The sequence below is a fragment of the Narcine bancroftii genome, chromosome 1 (assembly GCF_036971445.1).
Source record: "Narcine bancroftii isolate sNarBan1 chromosome 1, sNarBan1.hap1, whole genome shotgun sequence".
NCBI classification, from domain to species: Eukaryota; Metazoa; Chordata; class Chondrichthyes; order Torpediniformes; family Narcinidae; genus Narcine; species Narcine bancroftii.
Window position 1 is genome coordinate 203,311,420 of NC_091469.1, and position 24,952 is coordinate 203,336,371.

The window sequence follows — 24,952 nt, forward strand, 5'->3', positions numbered from 1 at the left end:
GCATGTACTATTGTTCCCATTTCCTTCTTTCAGCGAAAATATCTATCTGATAAAGTTGGATCCCATTTTTTAAACTTTTGAGGCGTGATAGAAAACCTGTGTAACCAATTATACTGTAACATGCGTAACCTTGTGTTTATTATATTCTTCATAGTTCCAGAGCATAACTTGTTCCATGTTTCATTTTTTATCTTTATGTTTAAATCTTTCTCCCACTTTTGTTTGGGTTTATAGCTTATTTCATCCTTTTCCTTATATTGCAGCTTAATGTACATGTTCATTATAAATCTTTTAATTAGCATTGTGTCTGTAATCACATATTCAAAGCTGCTTCCTTCTGGTAATCTCAGTCTGTTTCCCAATTCATCCTTTAAATAAGCTTTCAGTTGATTACATGCAAACAATGTACCATGAGTTATTCCATATTTGTACTTCAACTGTTCAAATGTTAATAAAGTATTTCCCAAAAAAACAATTTTTTATTCTTTTAATTCCTTTTCTCTCCCATTCTCTAAAGGAAAGGTTATCTATTGTAAAAGGGATTAGTTGATTTTGCGTCAATAATAATTTTGGTAGTTGGTAATTTGTTTTTTTTCTATTCTAAGTGAATCTTCTTCCATATATTGAGTAAATGATGCAGTACTGGTGAGCTTTTATATTGCAACAGCTTTTCATCCCACTTATAAAGTACATGTTCCAGTACCTTCTCCCCTATTTTATATAGCTCTATCTTAGTCCAATCTGGTTTTTCCCTTGTCTGATAAAAATCTGATAAATAACTTAATTGTGCTGCTCTATAATAATTTTTAAAGTTTGGTAACTGCAAACTTCCTTGTTTGTACCACTCTGTTAATTTATCTAACGCTATCCTCAGTTTCCCCCCTTTCCATTAGAATTTTCTTATTATTCTCTTTAGTTCATTGAAGAATTTCTCAGTTAAGGAAATTGGTAACGATTGAAATAAGTATTGTATCGTTGGGAAGACATTCATTTTAATGCAATTTACCCTCCCTATCAATGTTAGTGGTAATTCTTTCCAATGTTCTAAGTCTTCCTGTAATTTCTTCATTAATGGCTGATAATTTAATTTGTACAGGTGGCTTAAATTATTATCTAATCTAATTCCTAGGTATCGGATTGCTCGTGTTTGCCATTTAAATGGTGATTCTTTTTTAAATTCTGTATAATCTGCATTACTCATTGGCATCACTTCAATTTTATTTGCATTGATCTTGTACCCCAATATTTCTCCATACTCCTTCAATTTCTTATGTAATTCTTTTATTGATATTTCTGGTTCTGTTAAGTATACTATGATGTCATCTGCAAATAAACTGACTTTATACTCCTCCTTTATTTTTATCCCTTTTATTTTACTTTCTGTTCTTATCAGTTCTGCCAATGGTTCTATTGCTAAAGTGAACAGTGAGGGAGATAGTGGACATCCCTGCCTAGTTGACCTACTTAATTTAGATTGGTTCGATACATATCCATTTACTGTTACTTTTGCCAATGGTCCATTATATAATTCTTTAATCCAATTAATATATTTTTCTGATAGATTGAACCTCTGTAATATTTTGAATAAATAATTCCATTCTACCCTGTCAAAGGCTTTTTCTGCGACTAAAGCAACAGCCACTGTTGGTTTCTTATTTCCTTAAACTGCATGAATTAGATTAATAAATTACAGACATTATCTGCTGTTTGTCTTTTTTAATAAATTCAGTTTGATCTTGTTTTACTATTTTAGGTACACAATCAGCCAATCTGTTTGCTAATAATTTCACTATTATTTTATAATCTGAATTAAGTAGAGATATTGGTCTATATGATGCTGGCGTTAGTGGATCCTTCCCCGTCTTTGGTATTACTGTAATTATTGCTGTCTTACAGGAATCTGGCAAGTTTTGTGTTTCTTCTATCTGGTTCATTACTTCCAGGAGAGGAGGAATTAATAACTCTTTAAATGTTTTATAGAATTCTATTGGGAATCCATCCTCTCCAGGGATTTTATTGTTCGGCATCTTTTCTAATATATCCTGTACTTCCTCTATTTCAAATGGTTTTATTCCTCTTCTTGCAACTTCGGCAATTTAATTCTAGCTAAAAACTCTTCTACTTTATCATCTTTCCCCTCGTTTTCAGTTTGGTATAATTGTTCATAAAATTCCTTAAAGTTCTCATTAATCTCTATTGGATTATATGTAATTTGTTTGTCCTTTTTCCTTGATGTCAGTACAGTTCTTTTAGCTTGTTCTGTTTTAAGTTTCTAGGCTAATACCTTATGTGTTTTTTTTCTCCTAGTTCGTAATACTTTTGTTTTATTTTCATTATGTTCTTCTCCACCTTATACGTTTGTAATGTTTCGTATTTTATTTTTTTGTCCGCCAATTCTCTCCTTTTTGTTATATCATCTCTTTTTACTATTTCCATTTCTGTACTTACTATCTCCCTTTCCAACTGCTCTATTTCCCGATTGTAGTCCTTTTTCATCTTAGTTACATAACTTATTATCTGCCCTCTAATTTTGCGTCCCATAATATAAATTTGTCTTTCACTGATTAATGTTTTAATTTTTCAATAAACTCTCTAAATTCCTGCCTTTTAAGTAGCATGGAGTTTATACTCCATCTATATATTCTTGGTGGGATGTGATAGTAATCTAGCTTTATATTCAGTTTTCCTAACTCTCCCTTGAATATGGGCTGACAACAAAAACATATCAATCCTTGAGTTTGTTTTATGCCTACTTGAATAATATGAGTATTCCTTCTCCCTTGGGTGCTGCCTCCTCCATATATCCATAAGTTTCATTTCCTGCATTGATTTAACCATAAATTTGGCCACTTTATTCTTTTTGCTAGTCTTTTGTCCAGTTTTATCCAACATTGGATCCATATTAAGGTTAAAATCCCCTCCTATCAATATATTTCCTTGTGTATCTACAATCTTCAAAAGAAATCTTGCATAAACTTTTGATCCTCTTCATTAGGTGCATATATATTGAGCAAATTCCAAAATTCTGAATATATCTGACACTTTATCATTACATACCTCCCTACTGGACCTATTATTTCCTCCTCTATTTTGATTGGTACATTTTTATTAATTAATATAGCTACACCTCTAGCTTTTGAATTATATGATGCTGTCGCTATGTGCCCTACCCAGTCTCTCTTTAATTTGTTATGTTCCACTTCAGTTAGATGTGTTTGCTGCACAAATGCTATATATATTTTTTTAGTAAATTTAATAGCCCTTCCTTTTAATTTGGTTATGTATTCCATTAATGTTTATAGTCATATAGTTCAACAAGGCCATCTCATATCCTGTTTACACCTCATTTCCGCTTCCTCACCACCACCATCCCCCTTTTCCCCATTTTCATCTGTTTTCCCTTTTTAAACTCAATGTATGACAACACATTTAAAACATAAAATACTCCAACAACTCCCACATCCAATATTCCCTTAACCCCAAATATTCCCCCTCCCCACCCCGAGTTGCCCCTTATCCCTTGCCGGGCAACCACAACTCCCCTTTCCATTTGGATTGTGAACTTGCTCACAAGCATCAACTGATTTCACAGTGATGGTTATTCTCTCCCCCAAACCCCCCAGAAAACACTTTTTTTTTTACACATATAACAAAGTTCTCCTTTTTTTCCCCTTACTTCCTTTCTTCCCTTCTCTTTCCCTTCTTTAGTTCTTTACTTATACATTGTTTTTACATCTTTATATATATTTTATTGCCATTCTTCATTCTTGTTACATCTCTTCATCTCTTCTTCTGTCCTGCGATTGTTCTGCAAATTCTTGTGCTTCCTCCTGATCCGAGAACAGTCTGTTTTAAGCACAGCTGGATGTCTTAACATAAATTTATAACCTTTTTTCCAATAGGAATGATTTTGCTGTATTAAACTCCTTCGTCTTCTTTAAGAGTTCAAAACTTATGTCTGGGTTAAAAAATATCTTTTGACCCTTGTATTCCAATGGTTTATTGTCTTCTCTAATTTTATTCTTTGCCCGCTCCAGAATATTTTCTCTTGTTGTATATCTTAAAAATTTAACTAAAATGGATCTTGGTTTTTTTTATGTGTCTGTGGTTTCGAAGCTAGTGTTCGGTGTGCCCTTTTTATTTCCATTCCTTCCTGCATTTCTGTCATTCCCAGAACCTTTGGGATCCATTCTTTTATAAATTCTTTCATATCTGTGCCTTCTTCATCTTCCTTTAGACCCGCTATTTTTATGTTGTTTCGCCGACTTTAATTTTCCAACATATCAATTTTCTGAGCTAACAACTCTTGTGACTCTAATTTTTTTTATCACTTTCTTCCAATTTTCCTCTTAAGTCATTTACTTCCATTTCTACAGCTGTTTCTCGTTCTTCCACATTTTCTACTCTTTTCCCTATTTCTGTCATGACCAGCTCTAATCTTTGCACTTTATCTTCTGTTCTTTTCTTTTAATTGCACTAAATTCTAATGACAACCATTCTTTCAATGCTCTCATTTGTTCTTGAAAAAAAGCTTTATCTATATTCTGTCCATCTGTTTTACCTTCTATTTCTCTATGAAGATCTTGGTCTTCTTCTTCCTCTTCTTCTCTGTCTGTACCTGTGTTTGTGTCTTCTTCTCTTCTTTGTATCTGTAACTCTTCTCACTTTCCTGATGAGTTGCTTGTCTCACTTTGTCGGGCCTCTTCTTGCTTGGCCTCTTGCTGTTGGTCCTCTTCTTCTGGGCTACTCATCTGTTGAACCTCCTGCTGCTGCTCTTCTTTCCTTTCACTCCCTCTCCTGCCGCTTTCCTCTTCTTCCAGCTGAGAGTCCTGGTGTCGGGCATCCCTCAGTTGGTCACGCTGTGGTTGCCCACTCCTCGGCTGAGCCCTCCTCCCATCGGTGTTCTCCTTCACCTTAGTTTGTGCACTGAGCACTTTTGTTTGGCTCAGAAAGCCATTTTTGCAGTCCAGCGGTTGGGGGGGGGGGGGGGGTCGCGACTCTGTTGGGTCATGTTAGGTCTGCTTTGTTCAAGAATGAGTGAGTCAGACACCAGACTGAGTCGAAATCAAGGTTCTTTATTACCGGATTGTAACACTTACAACTAACAGTGTTAGTTGGAGAAAGCACATTCTCCCGATATCAGCAAGTGGTGTTTTTTTATACCTCAGGACACATACTTAGTAAATTATCATACCATTACATTGTCCAATGAATAAGCTGTTGCTACCCTTCACTGTTAGTCTGCTGCTCATCAGCTTGTTAGTGCCAAGCTTATCTTGAGTGTACAAGGTCACATCTGCATTCTGTTACTCTTTAGTACTGGGTGACTCCTTCTCCGGTCCCATCTCATGATGTTTTTACCTTACAGTCGTCACCAACCTCGGATATCGGGCACTCTTCTCCACCATGGCTCCCTGCTTCTTCATGCAGGTAAGGCCTTCTCCTTTCTTTTCCAACGTCTTTTCTTCATTTTTTCCAATTGTTTTTACTTTTTCCTTCTTGGGTGCCATTTTCTTTCTTTTCTCAACAACTATCTTTTATTTCTTATATTTTGTATTTATTGAACTTTGTCTTTTCTTCACTTTTTTTCTTCTTTTCTGGAGAGGGCTGGTATTACCTTACTGGCCACTACTCCATCACGTTACTCCTCTCCTGGTCTCCTTACTTGAGGAACGATGTACAGTACTGGCTTTGGAGGCGGTGCAGTGGAGGTTCACCAGGTTGATTCCAGAGATGAGGGGATTAGCCTATGAGAAAAGATTGAATCATCTGGGGATATACTCATTGAAATTTATAATGAGAGGGGATCTTATAGAAACAATTAAAATTATGACATGCATAGATAAGATAGAGGTAGATAAGCTGCTCCCATTGATGGAAGAAATTAGAACTATGGGACATAGCCTCAAGATCCAGGACATTAGATTTAAGACAGAGATAAGGAGGAACTGCTTTTCCCAGAGGGGTAGTGAATCTGTGGAATTCGCTGCCCATTGAAGTGGTGGAGACTACATCAGTGAATATATTTAAGACAAGGTTGGATAGATTTTTACATAGTAGGGGAATTAAGGGTACGTGAGGATATGCCTATCATCTAATTAACCACGATCTCATTGAATGGTGGAGAAGGCTAGGCTCAACAGGCCGAATAGCCTACTCCTGCTTCTATTTCTTATGTTCTTATTTAAGATAGGTGTAGCTCTGAAATATAAAATATTTGGAATGTGAAGATCATGTGGTAATCTCAATCTCAACTTTCAAGAATAACTTCCAGAAGAGCACAAGTAGTTGAAAATAATGCCCTTGAGTCTGCCCTTCCATTTATACATTCACAGAATGGAGCAGGCCTTTAACTGAATTTGCACATCTACTCATCTGTTTTGCTATCTGTGCCTTGCTTTCTTGTATACCTGTTCAAATATCTATTAAATATAGTGATTACATCTGATGCCACCTATGGCAGTGTATTCCACATATCAGATGTTCTCTTCATAAAATCTTGTCCCTTGAATCTCCTTCCTCTCACATTATAGCTATCCTCTCTTGTTGAGGATATGCCTGCATTGGAAAAAGATGCTGCCTATCTATTCTATCTTTGCTCCTTATAATTTTATATATCTCAGGCTACTCTTTGCTCCAGGGACATATACCTAGCCTATCTAATCTCTTCTTGTAATTAAAATGCAGATCCTGTCAATATCCCAGTGAAATGCCTCTGCACTCTCTCTGGAATAACCACATTCTTCCTACCGTGTGACAACCACAACTGCATATGATACTCCATGTGATCTAACCTATGTTTTGTCTAATTTCAACATCATGTTCCAACATTTATATTCCACATCTAGGCCTATGCAGGCAAGTATGCCAGGTGCCTTCGTCACCACTCTACTGGTGCTGTCACTTACAAGGAACTGTGGACTTGAACCCATGATCCCTTTGTTCATCAACATGTCTTACCATCCGACCATTTAGGGAACATGTCCCACACCTACTTAATTTTCCAAACTGCATTACCTCAGGCATCAGGATTAAATTTCACTGCCAAAGTTTTACCCAACTTTCCACCTGATATACATCCTTGGACAATTTCCATCTCTATCCATTACTTGATGAACTTCTATGCCAGCTTCAGACTTGCTAATCACACCTCCTAGATTAACATCCAAGTGATATATATATACATATATATAGATATACACACACACACATACACACACACACACGTATATCTAAATATATATATATATATATCTATATTTCTTCTTTGTCTTGGCTTCGCGGATGAAGATTTATGGAGGGATAAATGTCCACGTCAGCTGCAGGCTCGTTTGTGGCTGACAAGTCCGATGCGGGACAGGCAGACACGGTTGCAGCGGTTGCAAGGGAAAATTGGTTGGTTGTGGTTGGGTTTTTCCTCCTTTGTCCTTTGTCAGTGAGGTGGGCTCTGTGGTCTTCTTCAAAGGAGGTTGCTGCCCGCCGAACTGTGAGGCGCCAAGATGCACGGTTTGAGGCGATATCAGCCCACTGGCGGTGGTCAATGTGGCAGGCACCAAGAGATTTCTTTAGGCAGTCCTTGTACCTCTTCTTTGGTGCACCTCTGTCACGGTGGCCAGTGGAGAGCTCGTCATATAACACGATCTTGGGAAGGCGATGGTCCTCCATTCTGGAGACATGACCTACCCAGCGCAGTTGGATCTTCGATGCTGTCGGTCTCTGCCATCTCAAATACTTCGATGTTAGGGATGAAGTCGCTTCAATGAATGTTGAGGATGGAGCGGAGACAACGCTGGTGGAAGCATTCTAGGATCCGTAGGTGATGCCGATAGAGGACCCATGATTCGGAGCCGAACAGGAGTGTGGGTATGACAACGGCTCTGTATACGCTAATCTTTGTGAGGTTTTTCAGTTGGTTGTTTTTCCAGACTCTTTTGTGTAGTCTTCCAGAGGCGCTATTTGCCTTGGTGAGTCTGTTGTCTATCTCGTTGTCGATCCTTGCATCCGATGAAATGGTGCAGCCGAGATAGGTAACTGGTTGACCGTTTTGAGTTTATCTATATTGATAGATATATATATCAACAAGCACCTAGCACCTATCCCCACTGGTCACAGACCTCCAAACAGAAATGTATTATTCCCCCACTCCACTGCCTCCTGACACCAAGCCAATTTTGTATTCAGCTGACAAATGCCATACTAAGGCCAATTGTGACTGATCCCTGCCTGGTTCCCATCTAATACCCTTAATTTTCAAAAATCTATCAATCTCAATATAGTCAAGTATTTAACAAATCCACAGATCACCAGTGAGGGTGGGGGTGCTGGCAAGCTTAAGACTCCTTCAGGTATATTGTTCCTCAATTAGAAATCATGGTGGGGTTGAAGGCTTGAAAACTGATATGTGTGAGAGGCTTCAGTCTTTACTGATATCCGCATCAGAAGCAGCATGTGATCAGAACTTATCAAAGTCTTATTCATTTTTAAAAGCAGAACACTTAAAAGTTCTCTATCTTCAACATTCTTATTTCATCTTCATTTTGGGATTTTCCTCCAAGAACAAATATATTTATGAAATTGATGTTAGACATGCATACAAAGAACATTTCATTTTTGGCAATTTTAATGGCTTTTAATAATTTAAATTTATTTGGCTTTTTTGAGTCATTTCAAATTCCCACCCCATTACCATGCCAACTTCTTCATCCATAGTCTCATGCACTGCCAAACTGGGCCAATCTGCACACTGGAGGAACAACACCGCATATTCCGCCTGGGAACCCTGAAAACAGATGGCACTAACATTGATTTCTCTGGTTTTCGCTAGCCCCATCCCTCTTTTCTATCCCTATTTCACCTTTCCTCTGGCTCTCTCCTTTCCTCCAGCATTGCATTTACAGAGCCACCCCTCCTCAATCAATTCTCACCTTTGCATTCCTGTCCTCTGATCCATGTCCAATTATCACCTTTTGTCTGTGCTCCTCCCCCTCCCCTTTCCTTTCTACTCCCTTGCCTTTTATTTCAGGCACCTGACTGCTTTTTATTCATACCTTGAAGTGCTCAGGTTCAAAAAAATTGGTTATATATCTTGTTACAAGCCCAGAGGACCCCAAAACCCAGCAACAGTAGATATTCACCAAGACAAATTGTTACTTAAATAAAAGTTACTTTTAGTTATCTTTAAACATGAAAACAGAATCACACTTTAACTTATCACAATTGCCTTAACTAACCTAACTTAACCCCCCTTCTAATTCTAAGCGCACGTGTATGTAATGTGTGTGTAAGTTTAGAAAAGTTTTTTGGTTCACAGTCCAATCTCACTTCTCATTCCTCCAAGTTCACTGGTTGCAGGCAATTCTTATACTGTGCACAGAATTTAACATTTATAAAGTTCACCAGGCTTTGGTGCTTGAAAGGTAAATGGTTACCACTCAGGAAGGTTCTTGTCAGTTTTCAGAGAGATTTGTTGTTCCAGGACATCCACAACTGATATACTTCCTTCAGCCACTTCAGTGTCTTGCTGACAAAACTTGCCCTGTCAGGGTTCTCCAGATGATAACCTCTTTCTTTCAGGTCATCCATTTTGTTTCTCTTATTCCAAGTGAAACATTAGACAGCCAGTCCTCTCCTCTTGCATGACAAGGGCTTTGACCTGGCTGAAATATGAACCCATCTTCTAAATGGGGTTTTTCACAAGCTTGCCAGCTTGTCCTGTTCCAGTCCCAGCTGCTGTTTCTGGCTGTAATATTGTAGAACTGATCTCTATGTGTGTGTGTCTCTCTCTCTCTGTGAGAGAAAGCCTGTTTGACTCTCTCTGCTTGCAAAACCACATGACCCTCTTAGAATAGCTCCAGGCAATTTCAAGATCTTTCATCTGTTGACTTTTTGTAAACAACAATCCATTAGTGAAGTCTCTTGGGGACTCTCCAAAGCATTTACAAAGGCTCTGAGGCCCTGACATGTCTAGCATGAGTAGAGCTGCAGTATTTCAAATAAGATCTGTTTTAAAGTGTTTGTATGTGACCTACTCTAACAAACCTTCCCCAATTTCTCCCCAAAACATATCTATATACTCTGTCACAATCTTTATCTTCTATGGACGCTGCAAAACCTGATAAATTCCTCCAGAATTTTGGTGTTTTTACTACAATCACAGCTTATGCAGATTCTTGTTTCACAAGGATTTGTTGTTTCTCCCTAATTGCCATGGTCGTACAGCATAGAAATAGACCCTTCAGTCACCATACCCATGCTGACCATTATGTGTCCCCTACACTATCCCATCAACAAGTGCTTCATCAGTCTTAGTCTTGGTGATTCAAACGTTCCTCAAAATATATCATAAAGGTTGTGAGAATTTCTGCATCCATCCCACTCTCAGGCAGTATTATCCAAATAACATCCACCCTCTGGGTAAACATATTCTTCCTCAGAACCCCACTGAAACCCCTTACCCTACATCTATGCCTTCGAGTTTTAGGCATCTCTGCTATTTGGAAAAGTTTCCTACAGTCTATTCTATTTATGTTCCCCACAATTTTGTATAACTTTTGACAAAGTAGCACTTTGGGGAACAGTTGGAGAAAACCACATTGCTGCGGGATGGACTCACATACTAGCCAGAGGCAGATGAGAGTTCCACAGGTTAGTGAATCAGACATGTCTCCAAGATATTCCGATGCTTACAGATTCCCTTCTGACAAAGGAGGCCATACACCATATGTTCTCACAACCCCCCACTAATTTTCCTTGTAACTTATTCTCGCTACAAAACTACCATTCATCTACACACTAGAGACAGTTAACAGTGGCCAACCACTAACTTGCACATCTTTAGGATGTGGGAGGAAGACAGATCACCCAGAGGAAACCCATGTAGTCTCAGGGAGAACACACAAGATGCTCATGTTCAGTACTAAAGGTTTGGATTGAACCGGGTCTCTCTGCCACAGGTTTTCATCAGGTAAAACTTTGCTTTGTGATTCAAAACATTGGCTTAGGATCAAAGGCACTTCATTGCTGTTCATTACCATATTCTCTTCCCTTCATTTCCAAATCTTGAATCTGACTACTCACATATTTAAGTTTAAAAACTGCAGGTGCTGGAAATCTGAAATAAAAGAATGTTCAAAATACTCATCAGATCAATCAGCATTGTGAAGACAGTAAAATAGTTTCGCATTATTAGACTTTCCTCTTTGTGGCAGAACTGGCCAGTTGTCAGGCTAGCCCATCTTTTCTCTCTCCTCAACCTGATCTCCTAGATATTTTCAGCATTCTTTTGTTTCACATTTCCAGCAACTGCTTTTTTGCATCTCACAGTTCCAGCATTATTTATCTTCACATTCCTTTATCCTCAACAGATCAGCAGATCGACAAGCACTTATCTCCCTCTGTTTGATGGCATCAACATGTGTCTCCTGAATAAACTTGATGTCCACCATATTAGATATCACAATTTCCCATACACCTATGCAAAGTGTAAGATGCTGATGGGGGCCTTACAGAGTTTTATAAAACCATGAGGGACTGTTACAGCAGTGGAAAACAGCAGTGGAAAATTCACTAATGGTAAATTCAAAATAATAGTTTTTATTGAACTATTAATAACATAACATTTCTTACTTATTTCTAAACTTAACTCTAATGTAATTCCCACTTTGCGCAAATGTAGATATGTGTGTGATTAGATTCAAACCATTACAGTTTCAATTTGATTCTGAAAAAGTCCATTTTAAAATCCAGTTTCAAATATTTTGTTGAACTTGAGGATCTTTTTAAATTGCAGCTCAGAAGTAATTATGAAGCACTTTTAAACATTATATCTTCAGATCTCTTTAAATTCACAAGTCTCTTGATGAATAGTCTTTCAGAGAGATATTCTTTACATGAGTGTTCTCCTCTCTTGCTTGGAGATTTTGGAATCAGTGTTTCACATGAAGAATCTGCCCTCTTTTCTTAAAGAGACAGTCAGAAGTGGTCTTACTCATTTTAAAGCCACTTATTTTGCATTCCCCTTTTCCAGGAGTAACACACGGTACCTTTTCTAGTTACTGTATTTTCAATTCTGAAACTGTCCTCCTTATTCAAAGAGACAATGAAGTGAATCTTCTTTATGGCCACTGATTTTGTGCATCTCCTATAAGGCTAATACAATACAGATCAGCATTTCCTTCTCCCTCCAGAGACTACTGTTTTACCCGTGTCCTTCACAGGAGAGTTAATTTCTTCCAACTGGTTTCAAAATGTGCCTGCCTTCTTAATTTATGTTTTTCTGACAGTTTCATTTCTTTCAAAACTCATTGTGGATGACCTTTTTTTTTTTCCTTCCTTCAAATTATCACTTCACATCTATAAAAACATCCATTCAAGAGTTTTAAATGATTATGTCTGAACACTTCACTCAAGGAAGAACTACTTATTGATACAGCTGCCAGAAAAATGCTGGGTGTAAACACAAATGCTTTTAAGCATTTCTTGAGTTTTAAATTGAGAACACTTCTTCAGCTTTATGGTTTTGTTTTTCCAGACATGTCAACTCTGAAATGAACTCTTTCTGAGTTCAATGATGTAACTGGAAATGTGCTGTGACCCTGTATTCAGCCCACAGTTCCCTCACTAGAAATATATTTAACTCTATAACTTACTTTACTAAGAAATATATATTTTATAACTAAAGATTTTATAACTTCAAAGATTAATGTTGTGTCAAGTTCAAGCATGCTCATAATAAAGACTACCTTGAGCCTAGAGTCGCGCTCATAGTTTGCTTTATTTTACCATACTCAGTGAACATTTATATGCGCAGGCTTTATCTGGTTGTCCCAAGCATCTCTCCCGGATGCAGAAGTCCAGCCCTGTGACATCATCGGCCCACTCTATGTCTCACTAAGTGTTACACCACATCCCCTTTACGTTGCATTCGAAACCCCCTTTTCTGAAGCTTCACCCACTACAATTACTTTTACGTATTCAGATACAAATACATAAAACATTTACAATACACAAGTCCTTCTTGACTCTGGGTATTTTACAATCTCTATAGATTCAATCTCTATGGTCTTTACTTTTCGGCCTGACCTCATTCTTATCATGCCAGGCAAACTCTGCTGGTTTCAGTCGGCAGAGTCTCTGGACTTGCCTTTGCAGGAGTGTTTATTTCCAGCTAGTGCTCTTGAGACTTGAGACTCTGGTATGGGAACGAGATGTTAGTGATTCCGTCCGTGTCTTTTGTGGTCCGCTAACTATGTATGACCTTGAGCTGTGGTGCACAGAAGTTACTGAACCTTGCATCGGAGATCCACACCTTATCTCCTAGTGCCAACTTTTCCAGGTCACTCATTCTGAATCTCGTTATACTACTTCGCATTCGTACACCTCTTCTCCCTCTCCTCATTCTGGAGTTGTAGCAGGTCTGGGAATTCTGACTGCAACCTCTCTGGAAGGGTCGGTAGAGTCCCATGAGCAACTGGGCTGGACTGTAGTCATTACTCAGCAGTCTGGCTCTGTACACCAATAGTGCAAAGTAAGTGTCTTTTGCCTTCTTGAGCTGCTTCTTCACTGTTTGTACAGCTCACTCTGCCTCATCATTAATTTGTGGATACCTATGGCTACTGGTCACATGTTCAAATCCATAACCTGAAAGCCTTTGCAGTGGATTTTGTCCAGAGAATTGTGGACTATTGTCACTTACTAATGTCTCTGGAATGCCATACCATGCAAACATCGATTTTTAATGAATAATTATATCAGTAGCTCATGTCAGGTTGAGTTGTGCTATTTCTATTAATCCACAGAAATAGCCCACCACTAATAAGCACATGTTCTCTCCAAGAGTGAATAAGTCTGTGCCAAGTTTTTGCCATGGTCTGTCAGGGAATTTACTTGGCATCAGCGGTTCTCTTATGTTTGTCCTTTCCTGGCTGCACTCTCTGCTCCTCAGGACAGTCTCGCTTATTTGATTACTGACATGGCCACCACACTGTTTGATTGGTGCACTCCTGGCACTTTACAACCCTCTGGTGGCCCTCGTGTATTTTCTCAAGTATCTCATTCCACACGTTAGCCGGAATAACTAATCTCGTACCATGCAGTAGTCCACTATTATAGTCAGAATGGCTCTCTCTTGCCAGTAGTGTTTGACTGGCCCTTGTAACTGGATTCTGTCTGTCCAGCCTCCAATGCAGTATTTCATGACCTGCATACACACAGTCAGCACATAGTTACTCTCAGAGCTTTGTCAGGTATCTGTTGCTCTTTGGGAGATTTCCATCACCATCTCTACATAAATATTGGCATCCTCCATGAGGTTTTTGTCAGCACTCGTGGTTCCATCTTTTAGTGGGGACCAAGTATGTTCACAGTTGTGACATTCTGCACTCCTGTCCGGGTAGAACGGTAGCTTTCCACACTTGGGGCATGTCTTGCACTTTGCTCTGTGCCATTGTTTTAACCTTTTGCTGTCCTGGCATCTGCCCTTTTCCTTTAAACTTCTGCTGTCTTCCTCTCAAGCTGCACTCCGTCTAGTTGGTTTGCTTGCACACATTTTTCGCAAGTCAGTTTGCTGTTGCTTTATCGCCTCTGTCTAGCCGTCGTGACTGCTTTCATGAGGGTGAGGTCTTTATCAAGTTTCATCCTCTGACAATTCTCTGCCAGTGCATACAAGGCTGTAATGAATGTGTCTACTGTCTCTGTAGGCTGCTGCACTCTCTTGTTAAATTTCGCCCATTCATAAATTATGTTCTTCTTAGGCACAAAATAATAATCGAACCCTCTCCATACTGCACTGTACTGCTACCACTGCACACCTGTTAAGTCTAGGCCCTATTGCACATCAACCTCATCCTCCATGCAGTATACCAATGCACTCACCTGGTTAGTTTCAGAGGAATTATTTAAATTACTTGCCAGTCTGAAGTGCTCGAATCTTCTTATCCAATTCTCCCACTCCTATGGCTTTGAGAAGTTGAAGAGTTCTGGAGGTTTTATCATGAAAGTCGCTGTTGGAGGTGCCTCCACATGTTCAGGACCATCCTCCATCTTAGCTCATTTCTTTCACTTTTACTCTTTCACAGTCTTTCTCTCTGTGGCTCAAAAATCCCACTTCTGACATCATGTTGTTTTGGGTTCAAACACGCTCGTAATAGAGGCTGCCTTGAGCCTGGAGTCACTTTCGTAGCTTGTTTTATTTTACCATACTCTTAGTGAACATCTACATGTGCAGGCTTTCCCTGCTGGTCCTGAGCCTCTCCCCCCCTCCCCCCCACCCCCCCCCCCCCCCACCAGATGCAGAAGTTCCACCCTATGATGTCATTGGCCCACTCGATGTCCTGTCCCACCAATAGTGTTACACCACAATTAACACAAATCTGTTACAGGGACATCAAAACAGTAGATCAACAGTCTTTTTTTCCCCACAGGGTAGGGGTATCACTATCTAGAGGGTATAGATTTAACGTGAGAGGAGAAAATTCAAGAGACCTGAAAGGTACATGGATAGGAAAGGTTTAGATGGATTGGATGCAGAATGCAGCTAAATGGGAGCAGCTTGGACAACTTGTCAGTATGGACACAAGGACCAAAGGGCCTCTTTCCAAGCTGTAACACTCTACTCAAAACTTTGTGCAACTTAAAATATGCTTGTTTCCCTCACCTTTCCTGTCCTAAAGGTCAGAGCTAAAACGTCACCTGTTTCTCTATCCACAGATACTTCCTGACCTCCAGTTTTTCAAGCAACTTTTGCTTTTGAAACCCAAATATTCATTCTGCACATAAGAGCTTTAGAAAAATATGCATACATAAAATGAAGTTGCAAAATAAATCAATTCCTTTTGCTTTTAATTATTTTTATCAATAGTAACTTTAATTACAGTAATTTTTTCATCATATGTTCTATTTTTATTTGATCAAATATGACACTCCAAAGATCTCTTTGAAAAACATTTCTGCTCACTGGGAACCTGTTGAAGCAGATCAGAATTTTCCATCTATTTAATCAGAGCATCCATGGCTTCCGGTTCTGTGATTTCCTGGCCAGCTCCATCTGTAAATACACCTGTGAGAGGGCTACACTTGTGAAAGCCTCTGACTGGAAAACAGTTCCTTTTCTCTGAAGTTTATACTTGAAAGAAAACAAATTTATTAATTTCTGATAAAAGGAATTGAACATGGCATTGTTTTAGTTGGTCAGCAAAATTAGCTGATATCTAGATCAGAAGACCATTTTACTATTATGGTAATTATTACTTTATCCATGGAAATAGTTGAGCAAGGTACATAATTGCTTTTATCCTTTGAAAGGATAAAAACATGTCTGAGGATTGGACATTGGAGCCTTCTCTGTTCTATGGGGGCCCTGGGCAATCACAGCTGAAGAGCTTTTAATTTTCTTGTTTGCCCTTCAGGTTTCTGCTTCTCCCATAGTTTATTGCTATTATTTGAAGCATCAATGAGCCCCACTGAAGATCAATGCCAACCATCTCCTGCACTGTCTTTTACAAAGGATTTATTTGCAACTTCTTATTAGCTCCAGCTTCGCTAGGATTGAAGTCATGTGAACAGATAACTGCATAATGCAAGACAAACTAATGTGCTGTGGTAGCAATCTATAACATAATTTTTTTGAGGTGGGGATCCGTGTAAGGTATGCAACAAATAGAACAAGTCAATGTTTTATAACTATGATTTCAGTTTATAACTCATAACTCAGATGGCTGTTGTAAATTCTAGTCCCATGCTAATTCCTTCACTTAACTAGTTACCCATCGTGGACGCACATCTCCTATCAGGAAGGCATGACAGTGACTGGACTTCCTGAGAAGACTGAAGCAAGCAAGGCTACCTACCACCATTATGTCAACCTACTACAGAAGTTCTATTGAGAGCATCCTGGCCAGCTGTATCATAGTGTGATACGATTGCTGCAGAGAAATACATCCGAGGTCAATCCACAGGACCATAAGTGGCAGAGAGGGAACACTGGAGTCTCTCTCCCCTCCCCACTCCATCAACATGATCTACTAGGATTTTTGTCTGAAGAAGGCGTGCAAAATCATTGAGGATCCCTTCCACCCTGCACATAGCTCCTTTTAGCTGCTCCCATCAGAAAAGAAATACAGGGGTACCAGAGCCAACACCATTAGGTTAAGGAACAGCTTCTTCCCAAGGACAATGAGAATGTTCAACAACCAAAGCAACAGCTCATACTAACCATCCAAGACTCTCATATTCCTGAAAAAAAATATTTATTTATTTATTTGTATATATGAATACTTGTCCTGGATGAATATTGTTTGTCTGTATGTGTTATGTCTAGTTGTGTGTCTGCATGTTTTGCACTGAGGACGAGAGAACATTGTTTCGTCAGGTTGTACTCGTGCAATTAGATGATAATAAACTTGACAACAGAACATTGAACACAAACACCTTGATGATGCTTGGATGCTGTACTGTGGGGAACTAGGGGTTGTGGGGAACTAGGGGTTGTGGGGAACTAGGGGTTGTGGGGAAATAGTGTTCTGTCCCAGTGTCCAAAGCATATATTGCTTTGTTGTCTTGTCAGTCCAGGGTAAGGGTGAAGTTGGTTCACATCAAGGACACTCATAACATGGCTGAGGAATTCCTTCCAGCAAGTAATGTCTGTCTTCTTGAAAATCTCTTCTCCATTCTTGTCTCTCAGTAAGTTGGGCTCTTGGTGCTATGGGTAATAAATGGCTTTATCAGTGCTGAAGAATCCACAAGCTCCTGCTCTCTTCTCATCCACCAGCTATCATAGGGACCACATGCACATTTATTGGACATCACTCTTCAGCAATTCAAGCAGTTTCTTTTCTTGAGGGCTGGTGGAGCTTCCAGTCCAAAAACGGCTTACATTTGCTATAAATTAATTCTTTGTCATTTTCATCAAACTAGCCTTGCTGTTTTCTTGTAGAGAAGCTTATCTCCTCAATTATAGTGGACTTAGGACAGTCAAAAACTGTGAGCACACCTCAGCTCCTGTTGTTTGGGAGTCAACAAAAAAGATCCTGTGTGGGATGCTGGCATTGATTCTTGTAACAATACTCTTCTTTCTGCTGTTATTTCGGAGTCAGTTACAAATTCACAAATTTATCTCCGAACTGTGGGAAGATGACATTCCAGAGAACCTCCAAGATACTGCAAGAATCAAGACAAATCACAGTAATTGCAGAAGTGTCTCCCCACTATCTCCCACAGGGAATTTCCTCTTCTCAGTGACTCCACAAATCAGAGTGCATTTCTTCCAACTAGAGGCATAGCAAATATAAACCTTACCATGACAACTGCAAAAGAAATTCAAGGAACAATGCATTCAGTTATTTTGGCTACCTGCAAAACATTTTAGGTCTGCTTCATGATTTAGTTGAGATCCTGACCAATATATTCACAATAGACCTGATTTTAATACAGACTGGTGGTAAGAAAAAAGGGGGCACCTCAATACTTCTAGACCAGTGTATTCCATTGGAAAAATGCACTGCAGTTACTTACCCAGCCTTCTCCAACAATCATCCAAGCTTTGGACTTCTACCAATAAGGAAGAGATGAGCAGCAGGCGCAGGGAGCATTCCCAATATTGTTCCACTCCACATACCATTCTGACTTGAAAATATTTCACCATGGCCAACATTTATTGCTGATCCCTCATTGTTCCTGGTTTCTAGTCCATTTCAAAATCATCTACACTGTGGTGGATCTGGAGTCACATAAAGGCTGGGTTGGATTGCTTTCCTGAAACACATTAGTGAACTGGTAGGTTTTTAATAACCCAATGATCTCATGGTTATTAGTATTAATGAGTATTTCTTTCTTTGAAATTACAGATTGTTAACATAAATTCATAAGAACATCTCCTCCACAATCTTCATCAGTACTTAGCCCCCTGCTCTATTCACTTTACACCTACTTCTACAACTCTGTGGCTTGGTATGACAATAATGTCATTTACAAATTTGCCAATAATACTACGGTAGTGGGTTGTGTAAAGAAAGGCAATGAGTCAGCATATAGGTGCGAGATTGAAAATTTGGCTGAATGGTGCATCAACAACAACCTTGTACTCAATATCACCAAAACCAAGGAGCTGACTGTTGACTTCATGAAAGCCAGAGGTATACAATCCAGTAATCATTGAGGGAGGGTGAGCAAATTTAAGTTCTTGAGAGGCACTATCTCAGAGGATCTTTCCTGGACTCATCTTTGGCTTGGCTTCGCGGACGAAAATTTATGGAGGGGTAAATATCCACGTCAGCTGCAGGCTCGTTTGTGGCTGATAAGTCCGATGCGGGACAGGCAGACATGGTTGCAGTGGTTGCAGGGGAAAATTTGTTGGTTGGGGTTGGGTGTTGGGTTTTTCCTCCTTTGTCTTTTGTCAGTGAGGTGGGCTCTGCGGTCTTCTTCAAAGGAGGTTGCTGCCCGCCGAACTGTGAGGCGCCAAGATGCACGGTTTGAGGCGATATCAGCCCACTGGCGGTGGTCAATGTGGCAGGCACCAAGAGATTTCTTTAGGCAGTCCTTGTACCTCTTCTTTGGTGCACCTCTGACACGATGGCCAGTGGAGAGCTCGCCATATAACACGATCTTGGGAAGGCGATGGTCCTCCATTCTGGAGACGTGACCTACCCAGCGCAGTTGGATCTTCAACACTTGACTGAAACGTGCAAGATCCTCAGGAGCTGTGACTGTGTGGAGGTGGTGAGGATGTTTAATCTTTCGGGAGAAATCTAGAACAATTAAATTGAAATTCACTGGTCACTAGTCTTTGGATCTCTCTTTCTCAAAGATCCCAGTCAATGCAGAATTGTTGAATATTTTACAAGCAGAGATACTTTGCAAAGAGTTGAAAGTTTACCATGGGTAGGTAGGAATGAAGAGTTGACGTTTAGATCAACCCCCACCCCGATCTTGTTGAATGGCAGAATAACTCAAGGGGGCTTAATCTATTTTTTGGTATGTCTCAGGATGAACAGACCAGGTTTCCAGAATGGTAATTGTTAATATGGCCACTGTGCACAAAGGATCTTGAAGATATATGGGTATTTACAAGATCTTGAAAATTAAGAAATAACCTTGATAAAAAATAATGCATGTAATGCAAGCATTGTTTCACGGATAATGACCAACTCAGGTTGGTCAAGATGATTCATCATGTTGTATTCATCATGCTCAGTAGGTGGTGCCAGATTAACAAGAAACCAGTTTGTTTTAAACATGCCAGGCTGGAATAAATGTGTCTATCTGCACACCTGGAGCAAGAGCCATCTGCATACCTGAGAGAATATCAAACCTACAAAAAAAAATTACACAGAGGAAAAAGTGGTGGCATTGGACATCTGTTTGCATGATGAAACGCTGGAGAAAACAAAACCTGTTTTACCCTTTAGCGGTTTTATATCCTGAGACCTGTTGTACAAATTGCAAAGTTCTGCTTGTATGCCAATCAAATCCCAACATCTCTGAAATTCCCAAAGGTATTAAATCCAACTATCAAATGTGGAAACAAAGACCACAATTATAAGGTCAAATCTCCTGTTGGATTGCATGGTTTCCTGGATTTAACAATAAAAATATATTTATTTACTCGTACATTGGTATGTATTACTAATAAGGCTAACATTTATGGTCCATAACCAATGGACCCACTTACACTCTTTGCCCTTACCTCAATCTGTTTTCTCCCCCAGCATTCCCATCAATTATTTCTTCTCCACCCTCCCCTTCACACCATTCTTCTACCTCCATTCACTCTCCCCACTGCTTCTCTCCCTATCATTTATCTCTCAGAAGCTCACCTGCTTTCTTTCTTTCTGTCTGGTATCCATGGATAGGAAAGGTTTAGCGGGGCATAGTCAGATAAGCAACTTGGTTGTCATAAACAGATTGGTCTGAATGGCCTGTTTCCATGCTGGAGAATTCTGACTCCCAAATCTGGAAACCCTTTCCATTTCTTCTCCCTTCTATACTCTCTTCCTTCCTTCCCCCTCCCTTCCTCTTTTCCCTTCCCTCCTTCCTTTCCCCAACCCCTCCCTTCCTCTTTTCCCTTTCCTCCCTTTCAACAACCACTCCCTTCCATCCCTACTCCTTCCCCTTTCTCAGCTACCTTCCTTCCTCACTCAATCCCTCCCCTCTTCCCACTACTTCCCTTCCCTCCCTGCTTCCTTCCCTCTCCCTTCATTCCTTCCCCAACTTCCATCCTCCATCTCCCTTCGCTCCTTCCCTCACTCCCTTCTGCCTCCAACTCCCCTGCCTCTTCATCCCTCCTTCCTACTCCCTTCTCCCCTCCCCCTTCCTTTTCCCTCACATCTTGCCGCCTCCCTCCCTACCTCCAACCCATCCTTTCACTCTCCTTCCCCCGCCTCCCACCCACTACCCTTTGCACCCACTTCCTCCCCTTCACTCTCATTCCCTCCCTTCCCATCCAACCACTGCTCCCTCCCACCCCTCCTTCTCCCTCTTCCTCCCCCTCCCATCCCCTTCTCCAACCTCCACTCCTTTTCTCCACCTTCCTCTCCCACCCATCCCCTTCTCCAACCTCCACCCCTTTTCTCCCCTCCCCCTGCCCTCCTCCCCCCTCCCCCTGCCCTCCTCCCCCCTCCCCCCTCCTCCTCCCCCTTCCCCTCCCCTCCCCCTCCCCCCCCTCCTCCCCCTTCCCCTCCCCTCCCCCCCACTCTCCCTCTCCCCCCACTCCCCCTCTCCCCCTCTCCCCCCACTCCCCCTCTCCCCCTCTCCCCCCACTCCCCCTCTCCCCCCACTCCCCCTCTCCCCCCATTCCCCCTCTCCCCCCATTCCCCCTCTCCCCCCATTCCCCCTCTCCCCCCATTCCCCCTCTCCCCCCATTCCCCCTCCCCATCCCCTTCTCCAACCTCCACCCCTTTTCTCCCCTCCCCCTGCCCTCCTCTCCTCTCCCCTCCCCCCTCCTCCCCCTCCCCCCTCCCCCCTCCTCCCCCTCCCCCCCTCCTCCCCCTCCCCCCTCCTCCCCCTCCCCCCCCTCCCCCCTCCTCCCCCTCCCCCCTCCTCCCCTCCTCCACCCCTTTTCTCCACTCCCCCCCACTCCCCCTCCCCCCACTCCCCCTCCCCCCCACTCCCCCTCCCCCCACTCCCCCTCCCCCCCACTCCCCCTCCCCCCCACTCCCCCTCCCCCCCCTCCCCCTCCCCCCCACTCCCCCTCCCCCTCCCCCCCACTCCCCCTTCCCCCCCCACTCCCCCTACCACCCTTCTCCTAACCCTCCTCCCTCTTCCCCCTTCTTCCTACAATCCCCTCCTCCTAACCCCTCCATTCTTTTATCCCCACCATACTTGTATCCCCATCTCTCCATCCTCCTTCCTCCATCCCTCCCCACACCTTCATCCTTCCCCTTTTCTCCCCTCACCCCCCTCTTTCTCTTTTCCCTCTGTTCATTCCTCTCCTCTCCCCGCTCTTCATTCATTCCAACCCGTCCCCTTTCCTCACCCCTCGCCGGAAAGGCTTCTGCCCGGTAAAACGTCATTTCCGATTGGACTGTGATGGCGGCGCTCGCTGTTCTCCGGGAGCCGGCGGGCGGATTCAGTTTCCAGAACTGCCGGAGGTGAGGGTCCCAGGGCGGGCAACGCCTGAGGCAGTGGTCCCCGGGAAACCCCAGCAGTCGATCAATCGCCGCCATCGGGCCGAATTCTAGCGGTTCCTGCTCGAGTTCGGCCGACGATGACTCGGCATCTGGGCCCGAATCAGGCCTGGGATGCGGGAATTGGAGGTGGCTACCTCCCTCGTATCCACCCTGCTCTCTTTCCCTCCCCGCTCACCGCGGCCCCACGTTGCCTCTTCATCTCCCCCTCCCGCCCAGGCCCCTATTCGTCCTTTTTTGTTCCCACCCCACCCCCGCCTCTCCTTTTACCCCTTACCCTCTCTTTACCTCCCTTGTCCCCTCTCTCCAGGCGCCCGTCCCCTCCTTTTCACACCCTTAAACAGCAACGTTTGCGAACAGGCAGTGCAAGATCATCTATCAGGTGCCAGAGCCCTCTCTTGGCTTGTGCATCTCGTGCCTTGGTCTCATGCTTGAGTGCACCATAAGCACAGAACCTAGATGACTGTCACCGTGCTATCCCGTAGTGAGGCAGGGGCGGATGTATATCTATGGTGTACCCGGGATGCCCTGTTTCCCTGGGTGGTCATCTGACACCAACCTACTCGCCTTCTCTTTAAGCGGGTGCCACAAGGGCTTGTGTTGGATCCCTATCACGATAGCCAGGAGGAGTCAGTACTAAGTTAGCCAATTAGTGATTTTAAATAAAAGCTTCTGAAGCCTCTACCCCATGAGGTATTTGTTTCTGTTAATGGGAGTTCTGGGGCTATGCTGCCACTGTCAGTGAAACAAAATATATATGTTTCTTTATAGTGTTTGATCAATGACCCACTTCTTATACTTTGAATCTGTGACACTACTTTTGAATTGTAACTTTGAATCTGTGATACTCTACTTATAAATTGTAGCTTCAATTCCCGGCATCCTCTGTAGACACCATTACTACAGCTTTGGGTGATTAAAAAGGAGAAAACCAATATAAAAAGACTATTACAAAGTCTGCGAATCACAATAGGTGTGATCAAATATCCAATGCTGAGCTTTAAATTTCCATGGTAACAGCTCTTCCCTGTTTTGCTGAGAGTTCTTTGCATAATAGATGACAAAGGCTGTCTGTTGCTGGTTGCTGTAAAGATGCTGGCTGAAATCATAGGTGCTTTCACACTTGGGTCCCACTAAATCATTGTCCCAAGATAGGAATAAGGGTTTGGCTTTTCACACTTGACCACTCCTAACTGGGACACTAAATGCTTTCACACTTGCAAGGAGCCATCCCAGGTTTAGGACTGTTTTGCCTTCTACTTGTGACGTCATGACGCATCAAGTGATGGTAGACCTGCCCTAAATTCTGATCAATGTATTATGATCTTATATTTGAACAAAATTAATCATGCCAAATTATAACATAATTAAGCTTTATGTACAGCACAGTATGAGCTTTCAGCCACTGTTGTTGTGCCGACCTATATAAACCTTTATAAACCATGGGAATATTCTAGCAATAGCGAACAATTTTTAAACAGCGTGGGAAAGTTAGTAGCGCTATAGTGCTCAATTTATAAAGACCATGAGACCTTGGGAATGTTGGTAGCACTATTGCACACAATATAGAAATACCGTGGGAAAAAGCGATGGTGGTCGTGCCCTCCTTGGATGCCATGTGGCAGAGAAAGGCTTGTATGAACGGAGCACTCATGGAGAGTATTCTGCCACATGGCATTCTGGAAAGTCAGGTCCACCATTGCTTTTTTTCCCCACAGTTTTTATAAATTGTCCACTATAGCGCTACTAACTTTCCCACGCTGTTTAAAAATTGTCTGCTATTGCTATTATTTCCTCTCTCACTCCCGCTGTGACTTCCCATGGCCTGGTTTATATATTCATTTTAATCTTTTCTTCTTTCACGTTCCTGCACTCATGCAAAAACTTGGGTTACTTCAGTCCCTCAATGCAATTGTCCATTCTACACTTGCCTGATTGAAACATTGTTGTCTGCAGACACTGGGGATTGTACTAGGGGTCGAGGCAGTCAATTCCCGGCGGAGATGACGTCATCTGACGCTGGCATTGAGACAATTTTCCTTTTACTCTAGACCCTTTAAAGGCCAATTGGCCATTAATTCCTGGGACCACTGGCAAGTGTGAAAGGGCTAATGATGAGATCGCAGCAGTCTGTGTTAATCAGTGTTTCGTACATCCTCGCGTCAAGAAGAGGAACAGCTTGAAGGCTAGTCTTCTCTTGGGTGGGGGGGGGAAAGAGTTCAAAAAAATAGATTAGACAGGGACCACTTTCAATGGGGGAGTACCAGACGGAAGGCTGGACCAGGTCAGAGTGGGCAGCGCATGGGAAGCTCCACCCCCCCTCCCCAGGCTTTTCC

At 41.8% G+C, this 24,952-nt stretch overlaps 2 protein-coding genes across 2 annotated transcripts in view; one reads left to right on the plus strand and one right to left on the minus strand.

Moving 5' to 3' along the window:
- Positions 1 to 24,952, minus strand: part of LOC138753607 (adhesion G protein-coupled receptor D2-like) — a 122,010-nt gene that overhangs the window by 68,890 nt on the left and 28,168 nt on the right. The window lies entirely within an intron of this gene.
- psmb7 (proteasome 20S subunit beta 7) overlaps positions 22,476 to 24,952 on the plus strand; it is a 72,932-nt gene continuing 70,455 nt past the window's right edge. Inside the window, exon 1 of the mRNA XM_069888380.1 lies at positions 22,476 to 22,580. Within this exon, the coding sequence (XP_069744481.1) occupies positions 22,519 to 22,580 (62 nt within the window). The 5' untranslated portion in view covers positions 22,476 to 22,518. The remainder of the gene's footprint in view (positions 22,581 to 24,952) is intronic.